This window comes from Strongylocentrotus purpuratus, unplaced genomic scaffold, assembly GCF_000002235.5.
Source record: "Strongylocentrotus purpuratus isolate Spur 01 unplaced genomic scaffold, Spur_5.0 spur5_scaffold_3, whole genome shotgun sequence".
Classification (NCBI taxonomy): domain Eukaryota; kingdom Metazoa; phylum Echinodermata; class Echinoidea; order Camarodonta; family Strongylocentrotidae; genus Strongylocentrotus; species Strongylocentrotus purpuratus.
The window spans coordinates 32,543,104-32,570,654 of NW_022145609.1; the positions used below are offsets into that span (position 1 = coordinate 32,543,104).

A 27,551-nucleotide genomic window follows, 5' to 3' on the forward strand; every position below is an offset into this window, starting at 1 on the left:
TATATAGAACCCTGTTTTGGATATTACAGCTATGGCTGGGTGGAATTGTCTAAAGTCAACCAAGCCTTTTGAATTGTTTTCAATATTTTGTGCATTTATACATGCATTGATTTATGACTGTGATTCCCTAGACTGCTATATAAAATTAAAGTACAAAATGTAGCTGCAATTCCCCCCCCCCTAATTTTGTTGGAAATCTCTAAGGAGGGACAAAATGCCCCCTAGCTTGCCCCTCTATAAAATATGCTAAGGGAGGGGGAGGGGGAGGGGGAGGGGGAGGGGGAGAGACTTGAGGCAGGTGGTCCTTGACCCGTTTCATTCTACTTTTCACTGAACTTGTAGCTACCTCAGAACCTCAGTGCCATTTAGAAATACATCACTACAGTGTAGACTTGTAGTAGTCTACTGCCCTCTGAAGGTGAAATACCATACAGCTGAAAGCAGTATTGCAAGCTCATTTTAAATACTCCAATTTGAATTATATTTCACGTTTCCTCAATTAAACTTTTAAAAATCAACAAATATTTCAAATGAATAACATCAAGGTTCTGTTTCAAGGTTTTCCTTTAAAAAATGAAGAGTTTACAATTGATTGCACATACACCAATGAAGCACTAGTCTACATATTCAAAACTGTGCAAGAGAAGGCTGACATATATATACACTGGTACAACAATATTTTTTCATCAAAACACTGCTGTAAAACCAGAATTTTCACTTCATTGAACCTTTCACGAGTGGTTCAGACTAAGGAAATGATGATGCCACCAAATAAATGAATTAACAATTCTGATCATGCCTGAACTTTTCAATCCACACAATTGACGCTGGCATTCATTAACAATTCTCAAAAGTTTCTGCTTTTATATTATCACACAAGTACACAACTATTCTGTCCAAAATTGTTATTAAAAAAAGAGGATTCTACTCAAGACAATTGTGATTAATGCAATTAATACAAACAGAAACAGCATACCCTAAGTATCATCTGATATGCTTTTGAAAATTCATGAATAAACGTTAAATTGTGAATAAATTAAAAAAAAAAAAAATAATAATAGTTAGGTCCCTTTCCTTTATCCTTCCTCAGAAGTAAACAGCACCAACTTGGAAAAGAGATTGTACAACTGAGATACATAGTCCAAGACCCTTTGCAGTATTAGGTCTAGGACCAACATATTATACATCTGTAGACCTTGAACATTACTTGCTCTAAAAGGAACAGTTCTAGAGGTACTTTTTTCTAGAAATGCGACTGCAAAGTGAACTTGTCATTCTCCCGCCTATTTGCCATTATGTTATTAACTATTCAAACAAAGGAAATATGCTTTAAAGCATCTTTTACTTTACATTTTAAAAATTGGTATAAGTTCTGATAAATAAATTCCGTCACTAGTACAGCATGATCATGAATCTAAGGGTGCGTTTAATCGACACTTTTTCACCCTAGAATCACGGTTTTCAAAGACATTTAGTTTAAAACGCAATTCGTTCAAGCGATTTTTTCGTCGGTCGTAAAAATAAACGTGTTTGAAAACACAAACATGAAACGCTGAAAAAGATGCGTTTTGTATCATGATTCTGCAGAATCACGGTCGCTAAAATTCGATTGAACGAACGTAGTCTCAATCATGATTCTATCGTGGCCTGTTCCGGTTTGGGCAAAAACCGCGCGCCTGCTTTTCATGCAATTTGTGTTCACCATACCATGCTCTTTATCGAGGCTTGTTCCGTTATGTTATTCTTTGTTTTAAGCATTTTATCGACTTTCTCTTCCTGTCTTTCCTTATGTTATTCTTTGTTTCTTCCTTCTATTCTTATCTTATTCTTTGTTTTTTTCCTTCTATCACCTTCTTTTATGTTATTCTTTGTTTTTTATAATTCTATCACTTTCTCTTTTGTTATTCTTTGTTTCTTCCTTCTATTCTTATGTTATTCTTTGTTTTTTCCTTCTATCACCTTTTATTATGTTATCTTTTGTTTTAAGCATTCTATTGACTTTCTCTTTCTGTCTTTCCTTATGTTATTCTTTGTTTCTTCCTTCTATTCTTATGTTATTCTTTGTTTTTTCCTTCTATCACCTTCTCTTATGTTATTCTTTGTTTTAAGCATTCTATCGACTATCTCTTTCTGTCTTTCCTTATGTTATTCTTTGTTTTTTCCTTCTATTCTTATGTTATTCTTTTTTTTTTCCTTCTATCACCTTCTCTTATGTTATTCTTTGTTTTAATCATTCTATCACTTTCTTTTATGTTATTCTTTGTTTTAATCATTCTATCACTTTTTCTTTCTGTCTTTCCTTATGTTATTCTTTGTTTCTTCCTTCTATCACCTTCTCATTCTTTGTTTTATTATTGCGATCTATGCTCAAAACAGCAGTCGACAGTCGGCCGTAAACAATTCCAGAAAGCGCGTGCCAAGATTGACCTATACTTCCTGTGGGTCAAACTGCGGAGTGTGATGGCAGTGACTGGGCTCGAAATGAGCTAGAATCAGCGTTGATGAAAAATCGCTTGAACGCAAACCGCAGTGACCTTGTTTTTTGTAACAGCGTTTTGATTTGTGATTCATGTTTGTGATTCTAGCTTTGAAAATTCGATTGAACGCACCCTTATACATAGCTCCTAAAACTATGTACATCACTAAAGTCCAAGCAATCATTTCTATCATCCATAAATTGGTGTGAAATAAAAGGATACCGTATTGGCGTTTACAAAGAAAAAAAAAGCAGAAAATATCCACTACAATGTAGATTGGTGCAAACAATATTGACTTACAATACCAGTCAGGAGAGACAGCCACTTTTGGAGGACAATACAAGTCCTCTGATAACAAGACATCTTCTGTATGATTGAACATGTGTGACATTTGAGACATGCCGATCACTCTGCTGTTGCACTCTGTGCAGAAGTGTGACGCATATAACTTCCATCTTTATCACATATTGATACTAAAAATCCTCATGGTATATCAACAATGAAAACCTGTGACCAAAACATTGACCCACATACAAACAAACAGCAAAATATAGTACATATTTCTAAGGGATTATTTCATATGACTAAAAAAGAAAAAGAAAATGAGTCATATCGAACTAGTCACTGCCGTAGGGTTTCTACATGCGTGCTGCGGCAGGCAGGGTGGCACAAACATTGTGCAAATTCACTGGTGCAGAACTACTGTACTATCCCTCTAACGGAGGACATCAACTGTCCTCCAATAACAACCCTTGATCTCTGACTGCAGACTAGAAAAATAAGTTCACTTACATAACCTTCACGTCTCACATACAATATCTAGAACTAATAATCAGCTGTAAAGCATCAATTTCACTTGTATTTTGCGATGTATTCTCTCAGTCTTCCTTTATTTCCTCCAGAGAACTGGTATATCTAAGAGAGAGAGAGCCAAACGAGAAACAAGGAAAAGCAAAAACAATGAGTTAAAATCAATAAAAAGCAATAAACAGTGATATTCAATAAATGAGATATAAATGAAATATAATCAGGTGCAAACTAGATAACAGAATGACAATGAATTATGATCAGGCAAGTATTTTCATGGTTCACTTTTGTATTACTCATCTGGATAAAAAAGGTGGTTCTTTGTACATAATACTAACCTTCTAAATCAGTGGGCATTTTCATAATCTGAAGACCAAAGACAAATCTTTCTTTATAAGCTTTTTTGATACGAGGCGTTATTTGTGTGTTGTTGGACAGTGTCATTAACTGGTAGGGTCTTTGCACACTATGTAAGAGTGATGTAGAAAAAGTGATTGTGAAATTAATAGTTCTATACAATTCTGCTTTCAATAACTGGAGTAAAGGTTAATTGCCTTCATAGGCTCGCTTTATAGCAATTGTAATAACGTATTTAATTTATTAAAATAAGGATTACAGGCATTAGCCTACTGCAGTCTCAGATATATTATTAGAATCTGGGTTGTGAAAACTCTACAGAACAGTACGGGGGGGATTTTCTCTTTTTTCAATTTTTTAATTTGTATAAATTCATTTTCTTTTCTTTTCACAGAACATTAGAGTAAAGAGACACCCACAACGTTTGAGAACTTTCTTTTTCTGCTTGTCAAAGAACTTTGGGAAGATTGCCGGTGCCCCCTCTTTTACAAAATTCTGGACATGCCCATAATCATACTTTACCTTTGATTCCCCTCTGAAGAAGCAGAATGTCGGCATACATTGGACTTCACATTCTTCTGCTATTTCCTGTAAAATTGAATTTGAACAAATTTAAAAACATTTTAATATCACAAACCATTCCAAAATACAAACAAACCAGCTTTAGTGACAACCTGTTAACAAAAACCACATGTCTACAAAGACCACTTGTCTTCAAAGACAACTTTTTTTTTGTTTCCCTTGGGCGGTCGCTATAGACAGGGTTTGAACTCTACAAGATTCAGACGTGTATTCAAAGTGATCCCAATATTAAGCCGATTTGCCTCAAAATAACAAATGATGGAAACCAATTTTATTTGGACACAATCCTAAAAAGGATGATCAAACAGTGAAGTATAAAAGTTCGCATCAAACAAACGCCGTTTTGCTAAAGTATCACTGGCGTTTCAAGCAGTTCTCGAGTGGTTTTTGCATTAAAAGAACCTTTAGTTTCAATATCTTCAGATGTTCTTTACTTTGATTTGTAAATATCCTACCTATAGATAATTTTGAGAAGCATATTTTATTGTCAATATCCTGGAGGGGGGGACTCAGATTTGGTTTGGACGGATGTGCGCCGCTCAAGCCTCAAAACCCCTACCTATTATTAGGGGCCATTTGGGGGGCAAACACCTGAACATTTCGAAAAAACACAAAATATTTAAAACAAAATTGTAAGGCAAATGTAGGAAATAAATCAAAGTATTATGACGAACCCGAACTCTAATCCTCACCCTTACCCCATACCTGCCAACATTTGAAAATGAGAATTGAGAATTTTTAGCACGGTATGTCTTCGAAAATAAGAAATCGGTACCCTTAACAGGCATTTGCACATGCAGCGGCAGTGTAACTGGCAATACGCGGTAAATCTGTGCAAAAAAGTGAATACAAATTCGCTGCTCAATCATGCAGCCCTTCAATGCACGCAATACGTGAACTCTCACATCGCGGCATATGATAAAACAAGCTTAATTTGGCTTAAGCAACAACAACAAAAAATAAAAAAAATTAAAATAAAATAAAATAAGAATAAAAAATAAATTTTGAAAAAACAGAATATTCCAGATTTTGGGGTCCTAAAATCATTTTTTTATTCGGAAGGGTTGGCAGGTATGTTACCCTGTCCTTGAAACAAACACAAAAGCCAATTATTTCCCTAATCCTAACTTTATTTGTATTTCTTTGACAAAATAGAGCCAAGAGCAGATATATATATATACTTACTGACGCTTCGTCTACATCAGCTTTACAGAAAACTACGTTGGAGGCTATTTCAGGATCTTTTGAAAGAGTCTACAAAAATAAACAATCAATATAAAAGCAAACTAATAATGATAATATCTTTGGTATGTATAAAGCACATTTATACATTGACAACGTTTCCAAGTAAACACCCTGGTCATCTGATTGAAGCTTGCTTAATGTTAAACACAATATATGCACAATCTCCACTTTCTGGGGGAGCATTCCAGCCAGGCGCCGTTTTACAGAGCTAGCATCTGTAAAATGCTGGGTAAAATACGATGACTTCCACATTCTACCAGGTACCTATTTAACACCTGGGTGGAGAGTGGCAAATGAGGATTAATCTCCTGCCAAATGACGTCAGTGCCGGGCTGAGATTTGAACCCTCAAACCTTGGATTGAGAGTCAAGTGAATAAACCACTATACCTGGACACCTTCAAAAAATGTAATCTATAGAAAGTCAATAAAAACAATGTATTTACTTATCAATGCAGACTATAAATAAAAATCACAATGACATTACTACTCAACTTTTGATAAAAACATACACTCATTGTAATGAAAGATATTAAAGAATGATTGGATCAGAGGTGGTGGGATCTATACTTTACAGAGTGCATAAAAAAGGGTATACCTTTCTTTCCAAGTATTCACCATTATCTTAATATTGCAATGTATAATGAAATCAGTTAGCCATGTTTGCTACATCATACTTATGCCATACAAAATTATATAATTTGTATAAATCCCTTTGCTACATGTGTGTTGATGCTGATGATGAAAATTGTATCTTCTTTATTGCCGAGTTAAAATAAGGTCGTTTTGATTTCTATTCTACTTTCACATAATGTGATTAAAAGGGTAAGCCTTTTAAAAGGGCAACCTTCGAATAACTTCATTTGTGTGAAAGCTAAATAAAGGAGAAACAGAATTGTCAAAGTTAGAAAATAAATTTTAGCAAATGTTAAGAAAGTTATGAATATTTGAAATAAGCAAGAGTCTATGCCCACATCGAATTGGCAATATAGTCACTGGATTGTGTTGTATTCTGGGTCAATACTCCCGTTTGTCACATACTTAGAAATGCAATTAACTTCTGATTCCCCCTTTAAATATAAGAGTTAGATTACCATTATTGAAAGGTAAATAAAACAAGAAAAGGACAGCATGTTTTTCTTACTTCAAACTCCGGCGAGATGGATCGGCATGGTCCGCACCAAGTGGCGCTGAAGTATATAACAACCAGCTTGTCCCCAGACGTGGAAAGTATACTGTCAAAATCTTGCTGAAAAATGAGAATAAGGAGAGAATGCTATAGTAAATCAAAAAGTATTGTAGAGGTATCATTAAAAAGGCAATTACGAAATCCAAGACAGATCGATCTACATCAAATGTGATATTATGTGACCATGGGGAGAAAAGTTCTAAGAAAATCACTACCCAAGCAGAAAGAAAATGAATGAATGAATGAACGATTGAATGAATACATAAGTAAATATATAAATAATTAACTTACTAATCAAACAAGAATACTACTACTTCTACTCCTACTGCTACTACTATCAATAATATTTATAATGATAATAATAATAATATTAAAAATAAATGCAATACTTTGAAATTATGTTGTAAATTACAATAAAAAAGGTGGATCAAAGGTACACCTTGCCTAGTCAATGCCATTAGAACAACAATGGAAAATTGGAGGCCCTTAAGCTTCTCACATAAATACAAAATTGAGCGGCCTACCTCACCCCCCCCCCCCCCCCCCCCCTCTCTTTTTCCTGCCAGAGTAATCTGGATCCACCCGAGCGCAATGTTGGTTAAAAACATTGCTTACAGGAAAGGCAATCCTCCTAATCCTCAAGATGATCTGCTTGAGATGGAGTAGCACTGTAATAGCGCCATCTACTGCTATAAGACAGTGTAACATTGCTCAGGTTCTTGAAGTGTATGATCATAACCAGAGAGAAAATAATAGGGCCTACATGTATACACCATACAATTTTTCTTACATCTGCATACATAAGTTTAAAAAAAAAGATTTGTTTATTTTATTGAAGGTCTACTTCAGATTAATGTACTGCTTTGGAGATATACAAACACAAACAAAAAGAAATATCTACTACCTAATAAATCTATTTACAAAATACATTCAAATGAAAATGGAAGACAGCTTTTTCCTTGTCACATACAAAAGAGGGTAGTTGAAGAGCCATATATTCAAGGGACCTCTTCAGAGAGCTAGACCCTAATAATGTTTGTCATGGAATTGCCAATTTCCATTTGATTAATTACAACTATTAAATTGAGAATTTTCTCAGTTTTTATACGGTCTTTCTCAAAAATTCACTGATTCGCTTCTCTGCTTTCGTTATTAAAACAAACTTCATATCAGGGTGAATTTCCCCTTTGAAAATGCTAAATAGTGCCTTCAAAAAATGTTTAGCATGCATTACAATGCATGTATTCTTTAGCCAGGAACCATCTGAATGCTTTAATAAGGTTCGTTCACATACACCTCCATAATCCACAACGGATTCATAGCACGTACCCTTGCCAAGTTTTGCAATTGTTTTAGTGTGTGAAAATGATTTAACCAGATTGATATTTCTTGATAATGTGACATATTAAAGTTGCTCATGTATGGGTATATAGAGGGCAGCACAAGGATGGTCGTACGGGAGCGTAATACCCGTTGGTTCAGATTGCCAAGTTGCCTACTTCACGAACGACTATATACCCATGCATAAACATCTTTAAAGCTTACATCTAAATGTATTCAACGCAATAATTCAACCAGTTCACCTATCATTCTTGAGTTACAAAAAGCGCAAAAAAAAAAATCAAATTCTCAAAGGTATGAATGATTTAGTGGTTAACTGTACTGTACTGGTATTTAAAATATGAAGTGCAGTAAGCTTAGCTAGCTGAAACCACAGCTCCCTGCATATTACACTGTGGAATATGCAAACAAACCTTTAGATCACTTATATTAGTAGAGCACACAGGCTTTTATGAGCAGTGACCCAGTTATTAATACTCCAAAGGCAAATTATAACCCACCCTGAAGCAAGCTCAAAATGAATAAAAGAGTGCCGTTAACCGACCTGATGCTGGGAGTGAACGGTATGAGAGCTAACATCTTGCAGTGTGGATTACAGTGTAAAAAGGGTAGCATGCATTAGAGCCATTCAATGAAACGTTTCACGTAAAACACAATGACTTTTGATATCCCTTTATTTCATTCAGAAGTGAAAAAATATATTCAAGATTCAAGATTCAAGATAATTTATTGTCTGATTTAAAAAAATACAGAAATTCGTCCTCCACTGGCGAGTGACGTACATATATACAAACAACATAAACAATATATAAATACATTCGAGGAAACAAAGAAAAATACAACAATAATAATAATAACAATAATAGTAATATATATCTATTATCAATATATATTGATAATAGATATATTGTGGTTTGAGTTAAGTCGCGTTATGATGATATATAAATGCGTTCATAACTTAGCACCCTCTTACCTTCAGGTAGGCTTAATCAATCCTAATGATGTACATGAGCATCATACAAGGCAAATAGACAGTGGATGTTTACGTGTGCCTAGATTTCACACTGATTGTTATAAGTGTAGCCCAATTGTTTCTTCCATATTTGAATGGAATAAGCTAGATAATTCGTTGAGAACGGCTTCCTCTGTCAATTCATTTAAGAGATTGTTTAAACAAAGTTGTAATTTGTGAATGGCTCAGCCGTACATACACTACGTGCATGTTCTGTAATATTTACATGTCTTATTCACATAATTGCGACTTAATTAATATTTTCCTATTGACATTACTGCTTACTAGGTTAATGATATATGTTAATTTTGCAAACGAGTATTATTTTTGTGACTGTTCTGTATAAATGTTATAAACGATGTAAATATGTTCATTCAGGGCCCCATGGAAGACCACTACTTGCTGGTGAATGGGCTACCCTGTCAAAAGATCAGAAATAAATAAATAAATAAATAAATAAATTGATCTAATGGCTGAGAAACTTTCAAATGAGATACAACAATTTGTCATACCTGCACGATGCCACGATCGTGCTATATAACAAACTTTCTTTGCACGGTATATTGCATGCAAAGGAGTATTATGCCGTACACCATACTTCCCTGCATGTGCCCTTGTTTGCATTTTAATAGCCAAACACATTTTTAAGGCTTCATGAAACTCAATAAGAAAGATGTCGACTCATGAAAAAATGAGGCATGAGATCGCAAATACCCTTGAATGCACATCGTCCATCAATATCACATAATTATATTCATCTCCATGTTCAGAATTTCCCTTGTGAATTTTTCTTGCGGGCTTGGCAGAAGCGGATCTAGAGGGGGGGTTGGGGGGGTTGCAACCCCCCCCCCCCAAAAAAAAAAATCCGGGGACCATTTTTTAAAATCTTATCTTTTTTTTTAAACTTGTAATTTTATTTTATTCTATTTCTATGTATTTATTTCATTTATTATTATTATTATTATTATTATTATTATTATTATTTCTTTTTGGGGGGAGGGGGGGGGGGGGGTTGGGCGAACAAATGTCACAGAGTCCCTTGCCAGGCGCGGATCTACGGGGGGGTTAAGGGGGTTTAAACCCCCCCTTGGGCGGCCCAAAAAAAACAAACAAAAAAAAAGGGGGAAAAAAAAGAAAAAAAAAGAAAGAAAAAAGAACGCACGCTGGAGAGAAACCCTTTCAAGTGCAAATATTGTGAGAAGATATTCAACTCATCTGGTAACTTAACCAAACACATGATAACTCTGGATATAACTGTGTATTTAACTGTTACTTGATTTAAAAAGACGTTATCATGCACTGCTTTTTATGGTCTCCATTGTGTTAATAGATGCCAGGAAAACATCACTTACGGGGTTCAAATAAACCCCCCCCAAAAAAATCGGCTCGCCGCTTTGCGGCTCGTGGACGATGCTCCGCATCGTCATTATTTTGGTCAACCCCCCCCTTAGCAAAAAGCTAGATCCGCCCCTGCTTGGTGATAAATAACTTCACTCTGAGAAATTCTAAATTTGTTGGTTCTTGTATTTTGTAATATTGAACTCTGGAGCGTTTAATATTTCCTTTATTTATAATACATCAGTACAAATACCTCTTCTATGAAATGAGAAACAAAATAATTCAACCTCAAATAAACACTCTTCTGTCCTCAAACAGGCTATTGTCCACCACTAATAATTTCTACATAAATGATCATTAAGGGAATCTTAATTTTATTGATTTTCAGAGTAATAGGAATTCTTCTCATACCGCTCTACAAATAACTCTAATTACTGATATTGATATTGAAGTAGACAAGTATTTTGACTGAAAATTAATAACATTGTCAGCACCCATAATAATGTTGTTTCCCCCATTTTGCCATGGTATTTCTTCAAGCATGTACTCTTACAAATACTAAATGGTTATCCGTATCGAAGTCCAAAATCAACTAGCATATTTGGAGGAGGGGCAAGGGGACAGTTTGCCCCTCCTGACATATTCCAAACTACAAAAAAAGAAGAAAATGTCTTTCTACAACAGTTGGTTAACGGAATAGGGAATCATTTTAAGTCAAGAAATGCATGGCATGTTCTCTAAATAAATAAATTTGGGTGCCCCCTCTCTACCCCCTCCCCCCCCCCCCAATGCAAACCAAGGCCCTTAAAAAGTGAATTGCTTTATATTGACTACAGTAACTGGAGAGGTTTTGCCCCCATCTGAGACCAGGGACTGGATACACCACTGCTGAAATCTGACTTAAATATGAACTCCCTTACCAAATAAGCCAGGCATTCAGTGTTTCATAACTGACACACTTCTCCAAATGTTAATTATCATTCCTTCATTAAGATGGAAATTGTTAAGGGCTTACTTATTAGGGGTTCTTTGTTCTTCAAATTGGCAACACTCACAATTAATCATCATTGGTGCTACATACATAACAACTTTGAATCTGAATTCATATAAGAAAAGGGCATAAACAGGCTCTGGATAGAAAAAATAAACAATGATTAAAAAAAAAAAATTGTTGTCCATTCAAGGATTTCAATGCTCACTTTCCATTTTTAGAAGTGTCAGTTTCATGTCAATACAACCAATATTGACAATGGCATGGTTTGTTCCTCCTCCTGCTCATTTACCCTTTTTTAGCTCTGAATCCAAAGGTTTAGAACTTAACCCCAAATTGTGGGCAATAGTCCCACATGTACTTGAGCGTGTTGCCATGGGGAAACAGCCCAGCACAATCTGAGCATCACTTAGCTGTCAGAGTTAGTTAAATGTGCGATCTCGAAGAGATTACGATAAATGCCAAACATATCTTGGAGAGATCCCGGGGAGCAAGGCTTTAAGCCTTAATACACGACACTTGGGAATGTTAATCTTTTCACTATATTCCATAAAAATGTACACTGGTACACAGACTTGTATGCCGTTGGATATGAAAATGTTGACTTGATTATTTTATTTGAATGGAAAACACAACAATTACAATATATGTACTCAAATAACTTACCAGTAATTTTTTAGAATGAAATAAGTTACAGGGTATGATAAAATGACTTTCTCAGAAAAAACAAAAACAAACAAAAAGAAGTTAGGAGAAGCTGAGAGGATTTCACAAAGAAACTTCCCTGGCACAAATTCCCTGGTATGTATTGCTTTACATAATATTCCAATCACATTTTGCATCATGTCAGTGTCACACAGAACCTTTAAACTATATCAAAACATAGCATTGCCAATTTGAGAGTAATATCAATACAGGTCTATATACTCAAGTGTAAACAGAACCTGAAAAGCAGCATTTTCTTCTCTGTGGACTGAACAGCGGCAAGACATGAACCTTATTCATGCAATCTGTCTTCCTTGGTCAATATTACTTTCCTGGGCGAATAAAAGTAGCCATAATATAACCTAGGAACATTATCCTCTTCTTGAAGGCACGTTTACATTATGACTCAGTAAACCCTGTTTTTTCAATAACAATGAAAGTAAGAGTTTTAATGCGCTTAAACATATCTGGCTCTTACAACACACAGATAAGTGACTTGGAGTAGGACATTCGATGCACACCGCTATTTTTATTACATTTTTTATTCCTACACGCTATTGACTTAAACGCGACCCCCCCCCCCCTCCCCCAAAAAAAAGAAAAAAAAAAGGCTGCAGTTTCCCATGCCATGTGTAAACAAGCCTTGAGTGTTCCTACAAGCTACTAAATAGTTTGTGGTATGAAGACCACTAAACATTCTTCCATTAAAAAACTAAGATTATAAATAAGAAATAGAGGTAACAAATGATGGCTTTGGGATATTTTCTCCTAAAAAAGAAAAAAGCAGCTTTAAGGGGGAATCCACCTTGGAAATAAGCTGGTAATACTACAAGCTTTTTAAAAGAGATAAACATGTCAGAGGAATTGGCAATCTGACGGAGAATAAATAAGTTTTGAATATTTAAATTTTGAAGTGATCAAAGACATATGGACAATCATTGTGATTCCTTTAAAAAACTGATTCTGTCGACAGAAATAATTTTACACCATGAAAATGGTCTTGAAGACTTCGAACAGTGACACATGTGTCTACTTCAGTTCAGTTCATTTATTTCAATCATAAAACCATAACATAATATATATACAAAAGTAACATGAAACAATCATAATTTTACAATTCTGGAATTAAGAAATCGGAGACTAAAACGTAAGTATAAAAAACTTGTAAGTATAATAGTCCCCTGACATAATGTAAATAATAAATAATAAGATTACATGGTTGAACATGTTACAAAAACAATAACAACATATTTTAAATAAGATACTACACATTACACACCGATAAACACACACACACACACACACCACTTGTAAGACTAACAGTTCTAAGATATAAGAGGAGTTTCCATGGCAACTGCGAAGCCTGAGCTACGTTTATAACTTATTTTTTCTCTGTCCATCAGCCTTATCTGAAGTGGACATGCATGGTGCTTTCTCTCTCCACTCCACTCATCTCTCTCTCTCTCTCCCTCTCTCACACAGTCACACACTACTTTGTTTTCCATTTTTTCAAATCTCTCTGCTCGTCTCTGTTTATAGCTTATTTATAGCTATTCCTTTGTGTATAGGAGAACTAAAAATGTTAAACTGTCTCCATTAGAGGATTAACCCCCCCCCCCTCAAAAAAATTAATAAAATAAAACAAAGAAACCGCTGTTTACAAGAGTTAACGTGATGTAGATGTTGAGAAGGATTTTTGCCAACTAGTACAGCATTGTCATCACTCATCAGTTATTAATACAAATATATGCAGTTTATGCCACAGTACTACAGTTACACCAATTTAAAGAATTTGAGTTCAGTAATAAAAGTAAACAGCAAATCATTGCAGGCAGGTGGTATGATAACGAACCTCTCATTAGATAAGAATAAGAGGAAATTGCTCTTCTAACAACCTCTTTACAAGAGGTGGATAATAAATGTCTAGATTCGTGTTGCTGATTACAGCCATCTGGGGACGTGATGTCTTCGTAATATGAATACCTGCAATTGATGCCAGTATAATAACACTGATTTATTACTTGATGTGCAGGAAGGATGGTCGCATAAATGCCAAGCTATCTGCTCGCCATGGGCATCCAATTATTACACTGTGTTTACTAGGTAGAGTGTGCGTGTATGCTCAATTTCAAGCACACGTAGATTTGCTTTTTCCATTAGTCTGCATGTCTAGACTCTATCTTGAAGCTCTCACACACACCACACGTAAAGGCAAATCCACAGTATTTTGTCATTTTGCTGTCCCATTTGTTCACCAAGAATATATTAAAATTATCATTCCAAGTGTAGCATCCAATTGCTTTTTTTGTCTGTATGTCGGTCTGTCTGTCTGTCTGTCTGCCCCCCCCCCCCCCCTTCTCGCTCCCTCTCCCTCTATATCTCTCACTCTCTCTCCCTTTCTATTTTTCTCTCTTTCTCTCTCTCTTTCTGTCCCTCCCTATCTTCTTCTCTCTTTCTCTTGAACCGTCTCTCTACACAACACATGTATACTACATGTAGCCTCAAGGGATACATTGTCAACAAGAACAACAATAACAACAACAACATCGACAACACATTTAACAAAAATCCATGTTACATGTAGAATTCAATGGCTTCCTCATTCCCCACCCTGAATGTAAAAATAAATTGTCTTGGCATGCTTTTTTTTCACTGATAGACAGCAACATATTCAATGTGCTCCAGGTTGCTGTTATATTACTTCTCCTTATATAGGCCTATACTACCAAAGGATTCAGAAGCCTTGGCTACATATGAAATTACAGAGATGTATTCTTATTTTTCTACATTTACTGGATTCAATTCCATTCCTATTTTTACAGTTCCTTGGCTACCAGCAAGAAGGTCATTACTGCCATTGGCAATACACAGCTCTTACGACCTTCTCGCTGGCCACTAGTTAAATGTTTGCCTGAAGAATTGAATCTTGATTAAATAATATCTTAAATTGACAAATCTCTGAGTAAAGGAAATGCATGTATTCTTGATTGAGAATCATTGAGCATGGAATGACACTTGACCTCTGGAATACATAACGATGTAATCAGCATTTCAACATCTGTATCGGATGACATAACATCCTTGCTTCTTCATCAATGAGATGATCTACATACACACCTGCTCTGTAACCACGACAACTGCATCCTTGCCATCAACCTCCCAGCGGGGACATGACAGTGCCTGCATTCACTGCATGCATTCTCAACAATCCACAATTGACAAACACAGAATCAAATACCACGGACTACACTGAGAAGGGCACTGCTTTGTATTCTTGCTGGGAAAGTAGGGCCTTTTTCTAAAACAACAAATTTGTGCATGGAATTATTCCATACACAAATTTGCCTACATGAACATAAGTATACAATTTTGGAATGAGAATCACAAGCAGATCTGCAACAATTCCTCTTTATATTAACTCTTGGTTTATTTTCCTCCATTCACCCCAACCCCTCTCTCTCCTTTCATCTCTCTCTCTCTCCCTCTCTCTCTCTCTCTCTCTCTCTATCTATCTCCTTATCTCCATATACATCTCTCCTTCCCCCTCGTCATGCTCATTCTTATTCTGTAACTATCATCTATTTACTATTTCACACAGTTAGTGTTTTCTGTATCTTCTTTTCTGTTTTCAGTCTCTGGTCTTTTCCCCTCTATCTCTCTACCCATCATCTCCTTTTTCTTTATATATCTGTCTCTCTCTCTATCCCCCTCACTCTCTTTCCCTCTCAATCTGTCTTTAATGTCATCAACTCTCATTCTCTTTCTCCATCTTTTCCTCTGTCTCTATCCATCTATCTCTTTCCCTCTCTCTCCAAATGCATGTCTCTTTCTATTATCAAATCTCTCCCTTTCTCTCCTTCTCTCTCTATCTCTCATCTTCTCCCTCTCTCTCTCTCTCTCTCTCTCTCCTCCCTCCGTCCCTCCCTCCCCCTCCATCTCCCAATACCACTCCTGATACTCCATTCCTCTCTCCTTGTTTAACAGCTGGCAGTTCACTAGTATCTTTATCTCTCTCTCTCTCTCTCTCTCTCTCTCTCTCACTCTCTCTCTCTCTCCCTCCCTCCCTCCCTCCCTCCATCCTGACCCTGCATCCCTCTCCCCCGGTTTCACAGCTGACTACCCCCTAGACAGGAAATCTCCACCGGCAGCATTACAGTCGATCATTCCGCCGCTGTGGACCTATAGATATATTACCCCTCTAAAAGGGATTATTCGCCGGGTCCTCCCTCCTCTGAATGCCGCCGTACACGCACCCTTAATCACATTACTCCACTCCCTCCATCACATCTATTTCACTCGCGCCCGGAATTAACTCCTCGGACGCACCCAAGGCGTGATCCTGCAAGCTGCATTGTGGGCAGAGATGCCAAGATAATTTGATTGTACCAAGAGTTACAAAGGGGTAATAAAGCAGCCAGCTGATGTAGCGCTACATTATGCGTTGACGTACATCTTCGGATGCCTATAATGCAATTTCAAATGTAAAATCCTCCACAGATTCACATAGTGAATAATACTTAAAATAACATGTACATGCTAACGTACATGTCTTCATGTACATGATGTACATGAAAACGTTTGCTTGGCCGGGCTTCACTTCACAGATTCCATTCATTTCATGTATGTTTCCACATATTTCTCTTACATGGGTCTGATGTGAAATCAAGTTAAATTCACCATGTTTTTTTAATCATAAAACTTGAGATGGTTGATATCCAAACATAACTAGGCATAATCTAAGTTGTGGAAAAGATCACAAACAAATTGCAACAGAATCCAATTCAATAAGCACCACACATAACTTAACATGACTCGTAAAGAAACATCCATTATTTACAATGCTGATACACTCCTCTACGTCTATACAATGCTGATGAACCGCTTTTCACATTTTCTTCCTCCTACTAATCATCATCATCATCTGCGTCTCCAAATCCCTCGCTGTTAATTACTCAACCTCTTCTTCCACATGAATACACATCTTCTTTTCTCATCTTTCTGATATTATGTAAGCTAGAGCCTCATCAGAAATGCAGCTGCAAGCAGCAGCAGGGTTTTTTCTGGGTGTCTGATGACATACAGTGTATAGTAGTTTCACATTTGTGTATCTTATAACACAGAGATCAGTAAATATGCGCAGGAGCTTTGTTGCGCACTATGGTCATTCCTTTACACATTTTAAAATATGTGTTGTCTTTTTTGCACCAGTTTGATTTTGATTTTGATTTTGATTTTGATTTTCTTCTGCATTCATGTAATCATACAATTTTTCGATAACAATAATAATATAAAGTACAATAAGTATTTTTCTGACAATGAATCATGAATAAGCAAATACATAAATTGATATTTTCAAAAACAAATAATAAACTGTCATAAATACTGAATTTCCTCAAACATTATAAAACATTGTAAAATTATTTGTGGAAGAAGGACTGTCATTGTAAGCAGATTGCTTGATAATACGACAGCCCCAGGAAAAAAACTCATGTAATAGATTAACACATTTATTAAGCAGAAACGGATAGGTTAACCTTTATACGGTACATGTACGTGTTCATGTCAACAGAACACACACATGTATATACATAAATATATGTTGTAGGTGTCGAGAATTACTTCAGATGTGGTTTTTTTCTGTTTAGGTTTTTCATTGTGTTTGCAGGCGAAACACCAGAATGTGAGAAAAATCAATAACATTTGGTTGCAGTTTAAATGTAGCTAATGTTGCCCATTTACTTTGGTAACATGGAACAGTCTGGCTATCTGGTTGTTGGTAAGCCTGTAATTGATCAGAATTTCAAAAAACATATTTTATAAATGACTTCATATCTTCTGTAGATAGTTTAAAACATTTTGAAAGAGAATGTGAAGAAAGCCTGAAGGCAACCGGGAAAGGTTGATTGTAGGGTACAAAAGAATTGTGGTAGACTGTAACATTTTGACATTATCAAAATGAAGAAAACAAACTCGACTCAGTGTTGATCAAAATGTACTGCCCACAGAAAAGGAATTTATGGGAGGAAACACAAACGTTTGAACCAAACTGTTCAGCTATTTCTCATATTTTGGATATTAGCCTTAGGAGCAGTCCTTTTCAGGGAATATAAACTCTGATAATATCCTTCCTGACTGGCATAAGAATGGAAAGCTCACCATTTATTTTTCACCTTTATCCGAACTCAACTTCCTCTTTTAGCAAAATGGCAGGTTAAAATTGATGTATTGCATTACTCTTGTTGGTATCCTAGTCGGGAAAATCTGCCCTTTATTATTTAATTCTTCATATAGACTTGGTATTTTCTCCAAAGGTGTCATGTACTGACAGAACTCTCCATACACTTGTACCCAACATCATATTTTACGCTTGCCTACTGCTTTCTTCATTCATCCTCTGTACTACAATACTGTTTGCGAGGATAAGATTTAGAGTCTGCTGTTTGTAGAGAATAATATTATTCGATAGTGCTCATAGTCACCATGCACAGTGCCTAAGGCATTCTAATTTAAAGCCCTGGCTCTACCTAGGCTAACGATTTTGGCACTCATATTATTAATTACATCCTTCCTACCAGGTATCCCTAGCCATTAACACTTGGGTGTAAAGTGGCAAATGGATATTAATGCCCTGGCAGACGAAAATCTAAACATTAATCAATGATAATTTATGAAAATTTTAGCAATTAATTGTTTGGGTTGTTCAGTCGAAAATAGCTTCAGTTTGGAGTTTGATTGCTAAGAACTGAAAAGGAATGTTCATCTTCTTCTTGGTAAAAGTAAAGCTGAGTATGACATTTAATCTATGTTTGGGGTGGTTTGTAAATGCTCAAGACTGCCATTAATGCTCTTACAAGAGTGAGCCTGAACTACAGTACTATGGTGCTGACAGAGTTAACCTTTGGTATTTATAGGATTAACTCTTTTGCTTCCAGAGGCTAATCTGCCTTTATTAATTCAAAGCCTAGCATCACTACTAATACTACTAGAGGGTGATAGGATTAACCATAATACCCTCACAAGAGCCTGGCTGGGATTCAGTCGTAGACCAGACTATGCTGCAAGGGAGGGGGGGGGGGGGGGGGGGACTACTTGAAGGTTCAGCAGCCATCCTTATATTCAGCTAATCTAGACTTGCCATAACACCAATTGCCCCTAATTTTTTTTTTTTTTAAACAATTTGTATAGGTTTTTTTTTAGGGCGTAGGGCTCCAAACACCCCAAGCCCCTTCCCCCCCCCCCCCCCCACCCCCCCCCCCCCACCCCCATCCCATCCCAACACACACACACACGTCATCGCATTGGTTAAGAAAAACCCAGCATAGCCATAGACAATGCATGGTGGTTTTATCCTTTTTTACAGAAAGCAGACTCTCTCTCTCTCTCTCTCTCTCTCTCTCTCTCTCTCTCTCTCTCTTTCTCTCTCTTCCTACTTGCATTATACCAACTACAAGCCTGTATAACCTATATTTTGAGTCATAATGCATAGAAGTGTGTCTGAACTGCAGACTGCCTGCTCTCCTATACTCCATAAGCTGAGACACAGCCAAAGACTGACAGAGCTAGGCTCAGCTCAAGCCTTAATGGTAGAGAGGGTTAGAGTAGAGGTGTCGTGGTCGAGTGGATATGTCGCCGGACTGTCGATCATACTGTCCGTGGTTCGAGTCCCGCCGCGGCACTAATGTCCTTTAGCAAGGCATTGATCTACATTTGCCACACTCAACCCAGGTGTTGTAAATGGGTACCTGGCAGGAATTGATTTCTTAAAATGCTAGAGTGGTGTAATGGCAGCCGTGCTAAAGCCAGGGTAATAATCGGGAGCACCAAGAGTGCCAAGTCTGACAGACATGAGCGCTATATACATTGTAAGAACCCACTATTATTATTATTATTGTGCTGACATGTTAAATTAGAGTCTGTGCCTGCAGACTACTCATAATCCTAAATCTGCCTACAGTAATGGATGGCTTTCTCCCAAGTGCCATCCATTTGCATACAAAACTCTGCCACCGAATAATCCCTCTTTGTACAGGTATGATATGCAACGTGCAAGTGACTGAAAATATGACTATACCAGTAGCAGAGTTTTACGCTTATTTCATCTTTCATTTATACATCATATTCTATCTGAATTGTATTTTATCTTAAAATTATTTTTATTCATTTATTCTTTATTATTCTATTTATCTATTTATTGATGTTTACATCAACTTACAAGAAGGGTTTTTAAGCATTTCAATCAAAAACATGGATAATTCTACCTTAAAATGGATGTAACCCCCCCCCCCCCCCCCCCCCCCAATTATGTACATTTTCTGTCAGAAAGACTAGGCTATAACCCAATCTTTGGAATTAAATTAAGTTTATTTAAAGTTTATAAAATACATCCATTCAAAAATACTACTGAGCAAGCAGGATAGACATTTCTCTCACAAAATGCTTTCATCCCCCCTTTTCTCTCCCTCTCTCTCCTCCTCTTGCTGTCTCCTTTTTTGTTCCCATATACATAATCATCTCCTTCTCTCTCTCCCATCCCCCTTTTTCCCCTCTCTCTTTTCTCTCTCTCTTTCCCCCACCCCTCCTCTCTCTCTTGAATGATATACATGTACCATAGGGTAATACCTCGAATAGGTGGCATAACAAAAATCATTTGTTTTACAACCAGAAAACAACTTGTAATTCTATGGCGAAATTATATATTTAGAAAACAAAGGAATGATGCAGCAACATTTTAGTGAATGAAATATTAAAATGAACAACAACAAAAAACCATCGCTGAGCTGTTAAAAAATAAAGAGGTTGAATCAATGGCAGTGCAGTATGCTATGTAATCCTGTTCCCACTCTAGAAATAGAATTTTACCAATTTGTTTGCAATAAAACAGACAATGGTTTGACAATATGATATTGGAAACTAAATCTAGAATTGAATGAAACCAATAAATATTGATTCCATAACTAAAGCTGAAATTGATTTTTCTCAGGAAAAAGGCATTTGTGAAGTCGAAGGAATGCAGTGAACCGTAAGCGCTGTATGGCACACTGACTCTGTAAGGAGCATCCAAGTTGAGCATGCATTGAAACAGTCATCTACTGTAATTAAAAACGACCCCCTTTCTCTTTGATTTTCTACCTTTGCAATAGCATCAGATAAAGGATCCTTATCATCATTAACTATTTGATCTCTTTGATAGATTCATGAAGTAATCAGATATGTTTGGAATATAATATACTTTCCTAAATAATGCTGTGACAGCTATTCTAGAGTTTCAGTCTACAGCAAATGAATAGCTAAAGATTACAAGGTTCGTAAACTATGCTGGTGAAATGCATATGATCATTAAATCATTTTTTCGGCTAGAGGTCCCTCGCAATGCTTAGAATGCGCCTTCATAGAAGGATGTGTCATGGGAATATTTATGGTATGAGATTTTTTCAGAAGATAACGTGTGTGTTGGATCAAGTTACTCCTGCATCTCATTCAAATCATCAAACTGATTCTGAAAGGGTTTAAAGGGAACCGGTAACTTTGTCTTAGATCCTTTTAAAAAATCCTTGATTTAGCTCATGCTGCAAAGATAGTTATAAACCTTTAGGTCAGTCAGGAACCCCATGACTTTTACAAGCCGATCGCCTGTCTGATTATCAAAATATTTATGATTGAAAATCAAAATCAAATTTTGCGTTTGCCAAACAGTTTTCATAACACTACAGTCTATTGCGGAAAACAAGTATGGTAAAACCGATCACTCAAAGGTTTTTACTTTTTTGAGGCACTTCTTGATCATTTTGAAGAGCAATTTTTTTAGGGCTTCAGTATATGACACCAACACCATATGACAGACACTGACAACACGTGGGGCCGTGCATCTCAGATTAAACATTGTTAAATGATCCCTTTAAAGGGATATCTGTCTTCCTAACCTGAGTTAATGGCTCAATCCACCATTTAAAATTTTAATTGTATCTGCCTAAGAATTACAGATAACTGATCCTCCGACCCTGCATAAAACCCTCCTAATAAAAGCTTTCCATCTCAATAAATCAATTTCATTTGAAACCTTGAACTCAATGCTAAGTGCTTTTCTGATTGTTAATTGAATGAAACATTTTGTGATGAAATTAGGAGAGCAAGGTGAAACTATGATTGAAAATGAAGGTTGGGGCAATATATATACATGTACAAATGTCTAAATTGAGTACCTTAACCCAATAAAAAGCAGTTGCATGCCTATGCTGGCGGGGGGGGGGGGGGGGGGGGGGGGCTCCACAAATGACAGCCCCCCCCCCCTCGAATGGCAAACAAAAATTGAATAAAGATAGGAGAGGGAAAGAAAGGGAGAGGGTAAGGCAACATGAGAAGAAGATGATACCTCCTCCTCCCCCCCCCCCCCCACCCCCTCAATGGCTGCACACAGCTATGCCATGGTTAACAGGCATTGGACTTTTTACTGTCACTTCATTACAAGACCAACATCAATCTTCTAAATTTGCCTTCAACATCCTTAAGCCAATGCCCAAATAAATATACTCGTACATCATCTGGCAGTTTTCCCTTCACTGGTGTAAAGCACATTTTTGTCCATATCCCTATCATATTTTGTTGATTTAAAATTGAATTTTAATTTGATAAATTCCAGAAAAACTCACTATATTTAAAGCTGCTATCTGCAGAGCTGTTTAAGAGATTGTGAAGCTGAAGGTGGTGTATGCAGAGGTGACATTACCTAATTTATTTCCTAGTCATGTCATAACCACCCCAGCCTCCAACCTACATGAATGTATGTAACTCATCATTGAATGAACAATCAATTCTTCAAGACTCTCTCATCCTCTAATTACTCATACGGCACATGCAGAATGCAAAACGATCGAGGGAGAACTCAATGGTATTTGCTGAACATGTAAATGATGTTGAGCAATGCATGCATCATTAATTTTGACCCATTGAACTTATCGAACCAGAAAAGTGAAATATGAGTGAGTAGCGTGTATATCCCATAAACGCACCCATCAGACTATAGGCAAATTTGCTAGGGTGCTGAGGATTCTTGCACTAGTATCAACTTTCTGGTTTCTAATCTTGACACCGTAAATGTAGTGAAAACATAAAATCGTAATAAAAATATACTTGATAAGAAATAAAATCACATGTAGTCCATCTAGCTAAACAAATATTTGATGGGTGAAATTACAGTTGTCTGAATATTGGTTATTTTCAGAATTCTCTGTAGGGCTGCAGCCAACCCTCCCCCCCCCCTACTTCTACCTTGTAGACCCATGCTTCAGAGCGTACACAAACTACATGTATTGGTGATTCAAACACACGTTATGAAAAGAAATCATTGGATCTCTGACTCAAGATAAATTGGAAATTTGAAGAAAAAAAAGTTATCATGATATTGCCAGTAATCAGAGGACTAAACGTGCAAAAAGAATCATCAGAGGCCAGTGCTTTGTTGGTGACAGTAACAAGCATACAGGATTGTACAAAAATTCTATGATAATTCTACTGTACACAACAGCCGCAGTTCTAGAATTACAATGGGGGGGGGGGGGGGGGTGGGGGGGCTTCTTGGGATTCATTTTCTCACATACCTTGCTTAAATTTACAAATATACCGAAGGTTAGATTTTTTAATTTTTAATTTATTTATTTATTTAATTTTTAAATTTGTTTATTCTTTTTAGTATTATTATTATTATTTATTTATTTATTTATTTATTTATTTATTTATTTATTTTTATTATTATTATTATTATTATTATTTTTTTTGGGGGGGGGTAGGGGTTGAGCCCCCTAGCCTCCCCCCTCCCCTCTAGAAATGCTATTGACTGACAAGGGTAATAGAAGCATATACTGTTTTTCAAAATGAAAAAAAAACAAAATGCTTTCGTCCTCCCTATAACCACCCCTAGGATAGTGTTCAGTTTAAATGTCACTCTACTTAAACTAGTGTAATCAGTACCTGCTTATAAACTGTGATCAAACAACATTACACTTTTCTCTACCTTCTGCCCTGAAATTTATCAGCATTTCACCAATTTATCCATTTCCAAGTCAAAAATTAATTAGGTCACTGGGGGCATTATTGAGTTTGGCAGAGCTGCAATATCTAAACCTTGAACTGTGAGCGTTTCAAAACATCTATATACCATAAAGGGTGTGCGTGTGTGTGTCGTCCGCTGATTAAAATCATATCTAATTGAGCTTTAGAAATAGAGGCCTTGAATTAGTGTCAGTCTCAGTGGAGGGAGAAGGTCAACAGCGAGGGCTGATCTCTGAAGGTCATAAGGGTCCACCCCCTGCCCTTTGTGTCAGAGCTCTGCTGCATTTTATTTGGACCCCCCCTTTAAAGTTTGATTTGATTTATTTACCAGCAGGCAACAGTAATACATTTCATACAATGATGTTCCCATTTGAAGAGTTGAGTTCCCAAAGGAGCTGAATCCATTTTTGAAACTTCAGAGAAAATCGAAATCGTTTACCAGATTTTGTACACGCATCTATGGAAAAGTGATATTGAAAGGTGCATTTATTCATAATTGCTCCCAAAATTTAGGTAAATAATGTTCTTGAAAGATGGGTACTTAGGTGAACAATGTTCTGATATCAATAACTCAATTTTCATCAGAAGTGGATTTAGCTCCATTTGGAATTAAAGTATAAACTCTTCAAATATACAAGAAGAGAAACTATTGATTGATAAAATGGGCCAGAGTGCTTGTACATCTTTATTATCTTCCTTTCATTTATTTTTATTCATCAGAATTAATAAGGGTAATACTGTCAATCCCCCCCCCCCCCTAACAAAAGGGAAAATTCCCCTTTTAATCAAATTTGAACCCCTTTCATTAATATTATTATTTAATTTGTATTTGGCAAGAAAGAAAAATACTTAGAGAATTAGAAAACAGGCAATAGAGCAAGTATAGATAAAAGATAATACAACTAATAATAATATAATTTTAGTAATCATGGTATAAGCAACCTTTGCTTTTGGAATGCAGATGATGATGATCAATGATAATAGCACCAATAATATCAAATAAATATGTTTGAATATGATGATAGGCTTATACTTATCATTATTATTGTTACTATTATTATCATTATAATTATCATCACAATCATCATCGTCTTCATTTTCATCATCATTGTTATTATATTATCAATATTGTTATTTTATTATTATTATCATTATAATTATCATATATTATCATCATCATTACCATCATCATCATCATCATCATCTTAATCTTCATCTTAATCTTCATCTTCATCATCATCATATGACATATCCACAGAAAGCATTATACTTGGGCCTATATATTCCCAAAGTCTGAAAATCTGCTCCAACTGGTAAAGCTGCAAACACCCTCAAAGGCTCAAACAATGTGTAGGCAGAGCTCGAGAATGGGTGTTTGCGAGGCTCGGAAGATATAGGCTTATCACTGACACAAAAACAAAGCAAGCCAATTAACAAGAACAACAACACCGAAGTGACGTAATATATTCGTCCCTGATCAAGTCAAGGTGCCTAATTACGAACCACGTACCCGCGCGCCGCCCTACGTTCCGGGCCAAGACATTGGCGCCGTCCGCTGACGAAGAATGAAGACGTGTGCAGGTGGGTACATTTATTTACAGTTCAATAATAACAAGACACAAAGAAATGACATACCTTAGATCTTAGACATGAAAATGTTTCATGTCCACTAGCCATATTCGTCTATTTATATGAGGTCACTAGCTGGTCAGGCTTTCGATGTATTTAAAAATAACGGAGAATACGCAGCCTAGATCAAGCCCAGGATTTCCAGACACACCTGCGCTGCTGTCGCTATACTTTGCTGTAACTGTGTTAGACCATAGACGAGGCTAGGTAGGCATGCAGTACACATAGGTTTCGTTTCTTGGGGAATCTTGGGGAGATCTTTAGAAGAAAAGAAAAAAATAAAATCAATATTCAAGAGCACTCATCTGTCTACCGAGAGAGTAGAGTGAAAAGAGATGGCGCTATACTACTTACTCCCAAATTCCCACATTGACTACTGTCAAACCCGTCACGAAAATGTCGAAAAGAAAAGAAAAGAAAACACGAAAAGAGCAATCGGGAGAACGAAAGGAAGAGGGGAGAGGATAAGATAATGAGATGGTAGGACCCCTCCCGCATCCTCGTCTAACTCTAAACAAGGCCGTTGTTAATTCACATTTTATTATCCGAGTAAGATCAGTGCCGACTCCCACCCCGCACCCGATTTCATGGCCCTAATTCAATGAATGGACAGACATAATAAATAAACAAAAACTAGAGATACATATACAATAGTGTTTTTTTTTCTTGAATTATTTAATATCTGTTAATATTAGAACGCTAAACAGATCGAGAATCTCTTCCTCTCTCTCTCTCTCTCTCTCTCTCTCTCTCTCTCTCATTTTTTCTCTCTCTCTCACTCACTCTACCTTTCACTCTCTCACAGACACAAGTCATACACTTTTTTTTTATCTCTCTTCCCTCCCCTTCTCTAAGTCTCTTTCTCCCCTCATCTCCCAGTTTCTCTTTCCCCCACTCCTTTCTTTCTCTCTCTCTCTCTCTCTCTCTCTCTCTCTCTTTCTCCCTCTCTCTCTCTCTCTCTCTCTCTCTTTTCCCTCTCCCTTTCTCTCTCTCTCTCTCTGTCTGTCTGTCTGCCTGCCTCTCTCTCTCCCCCTATAATTATATTGTTTATTTGAATCATGTTCTATTGATGTAAATCAATCAATATGAAGCTCGGATTTATTATTGATTCGATATGCCTATAACACCCCAAAGTTTATTAAGGTCTGTTTTACACAAAATTAATCACTAAGTTCATCACTGGCGACACATAGGCACCCTGATTAGTGCATTGTGTTGAAATGGCTCGGTCTGTTCAAGTGAATCAATATTAACATTACTGTGAAGCAAAACATTGCTGCTAGTTGACATTATGAACATTGTGTATGCTCAGTGTTTGTTTTGATATGTTTTCTTTTGTTTCTTTTCTTTGTGTTTCTTTGCTTGTATTGTTTATTTTTAAAACATTAATCTGCCCCCCCCCCCCTCTACCCTCCAACCGCCCCTAATTCATTCTTTCTTAAAATCTTGCGTTCACCTTTGTAATACCACATCTAAGTCACTCATGAATATTCATTATGCTATATTTATATTGTTTAGTACCTGAATCAATATGACATCATAACGGACTATTCGTATCCGTATCCGTTTTCCATTCTCGTCGCTAGCCGATCGATGTCCAAACTATTGATCACTTTTCCAGACGATATCTTTAGAGCAAAATGTTCAATCGATGTGTGCTTCAGCGGAAATACGAGACAGACGGCACGCACCTTAAAGGCTTAGTATTATTACATGTATTTGTATTTCTGTTGGATGTTGTTTGTTTGTTGTTGTTTTTTTGTCTATCTGTTTGTTGGTTGTTTTTTTGTTTTATTCTTTTCCTCAGAAATTGAGGTGCTAAACATGAAAGGAAA

The 27,551-nt window shown here is 36.5% G+C and overlaps 1 protein-coding gene across 1 annotated transcript; it reads right to left on the minus strand.

Annotated features, from left to right (window-relative positions):
• Positions 1 to 2,616: 2,616 nt before the first annotated feature.
• LOC752709 (thioredoxin) lies at positions 2,617 to 25,902 on the minus strand. The gene is made up of 5 exons (XM_030996433.1): positions 25,723 to 25,902; positions 6,611 to 6,715; positions 5,409 to 5,477; positions 4,164 to 4,229; positions 2,617 to 3,392 (listed from the first exon to the last, which is right to left on the minus strand). The coding sequence occupies exons 1-5, from the start codon at positions 25,762 to 25,764 to the stop codon at positions 3,330 to 3,332; spliced, it is 345 nt and encodes a 114-aa protein (XP_030852293.1). The 5' UTR covers positions 25,765 to 25,902; the 3' UTR covers positions 2,617 to 3,329.
• Positions 25,903 to 27,551: the final 1,649 nt, after the last annotated feature.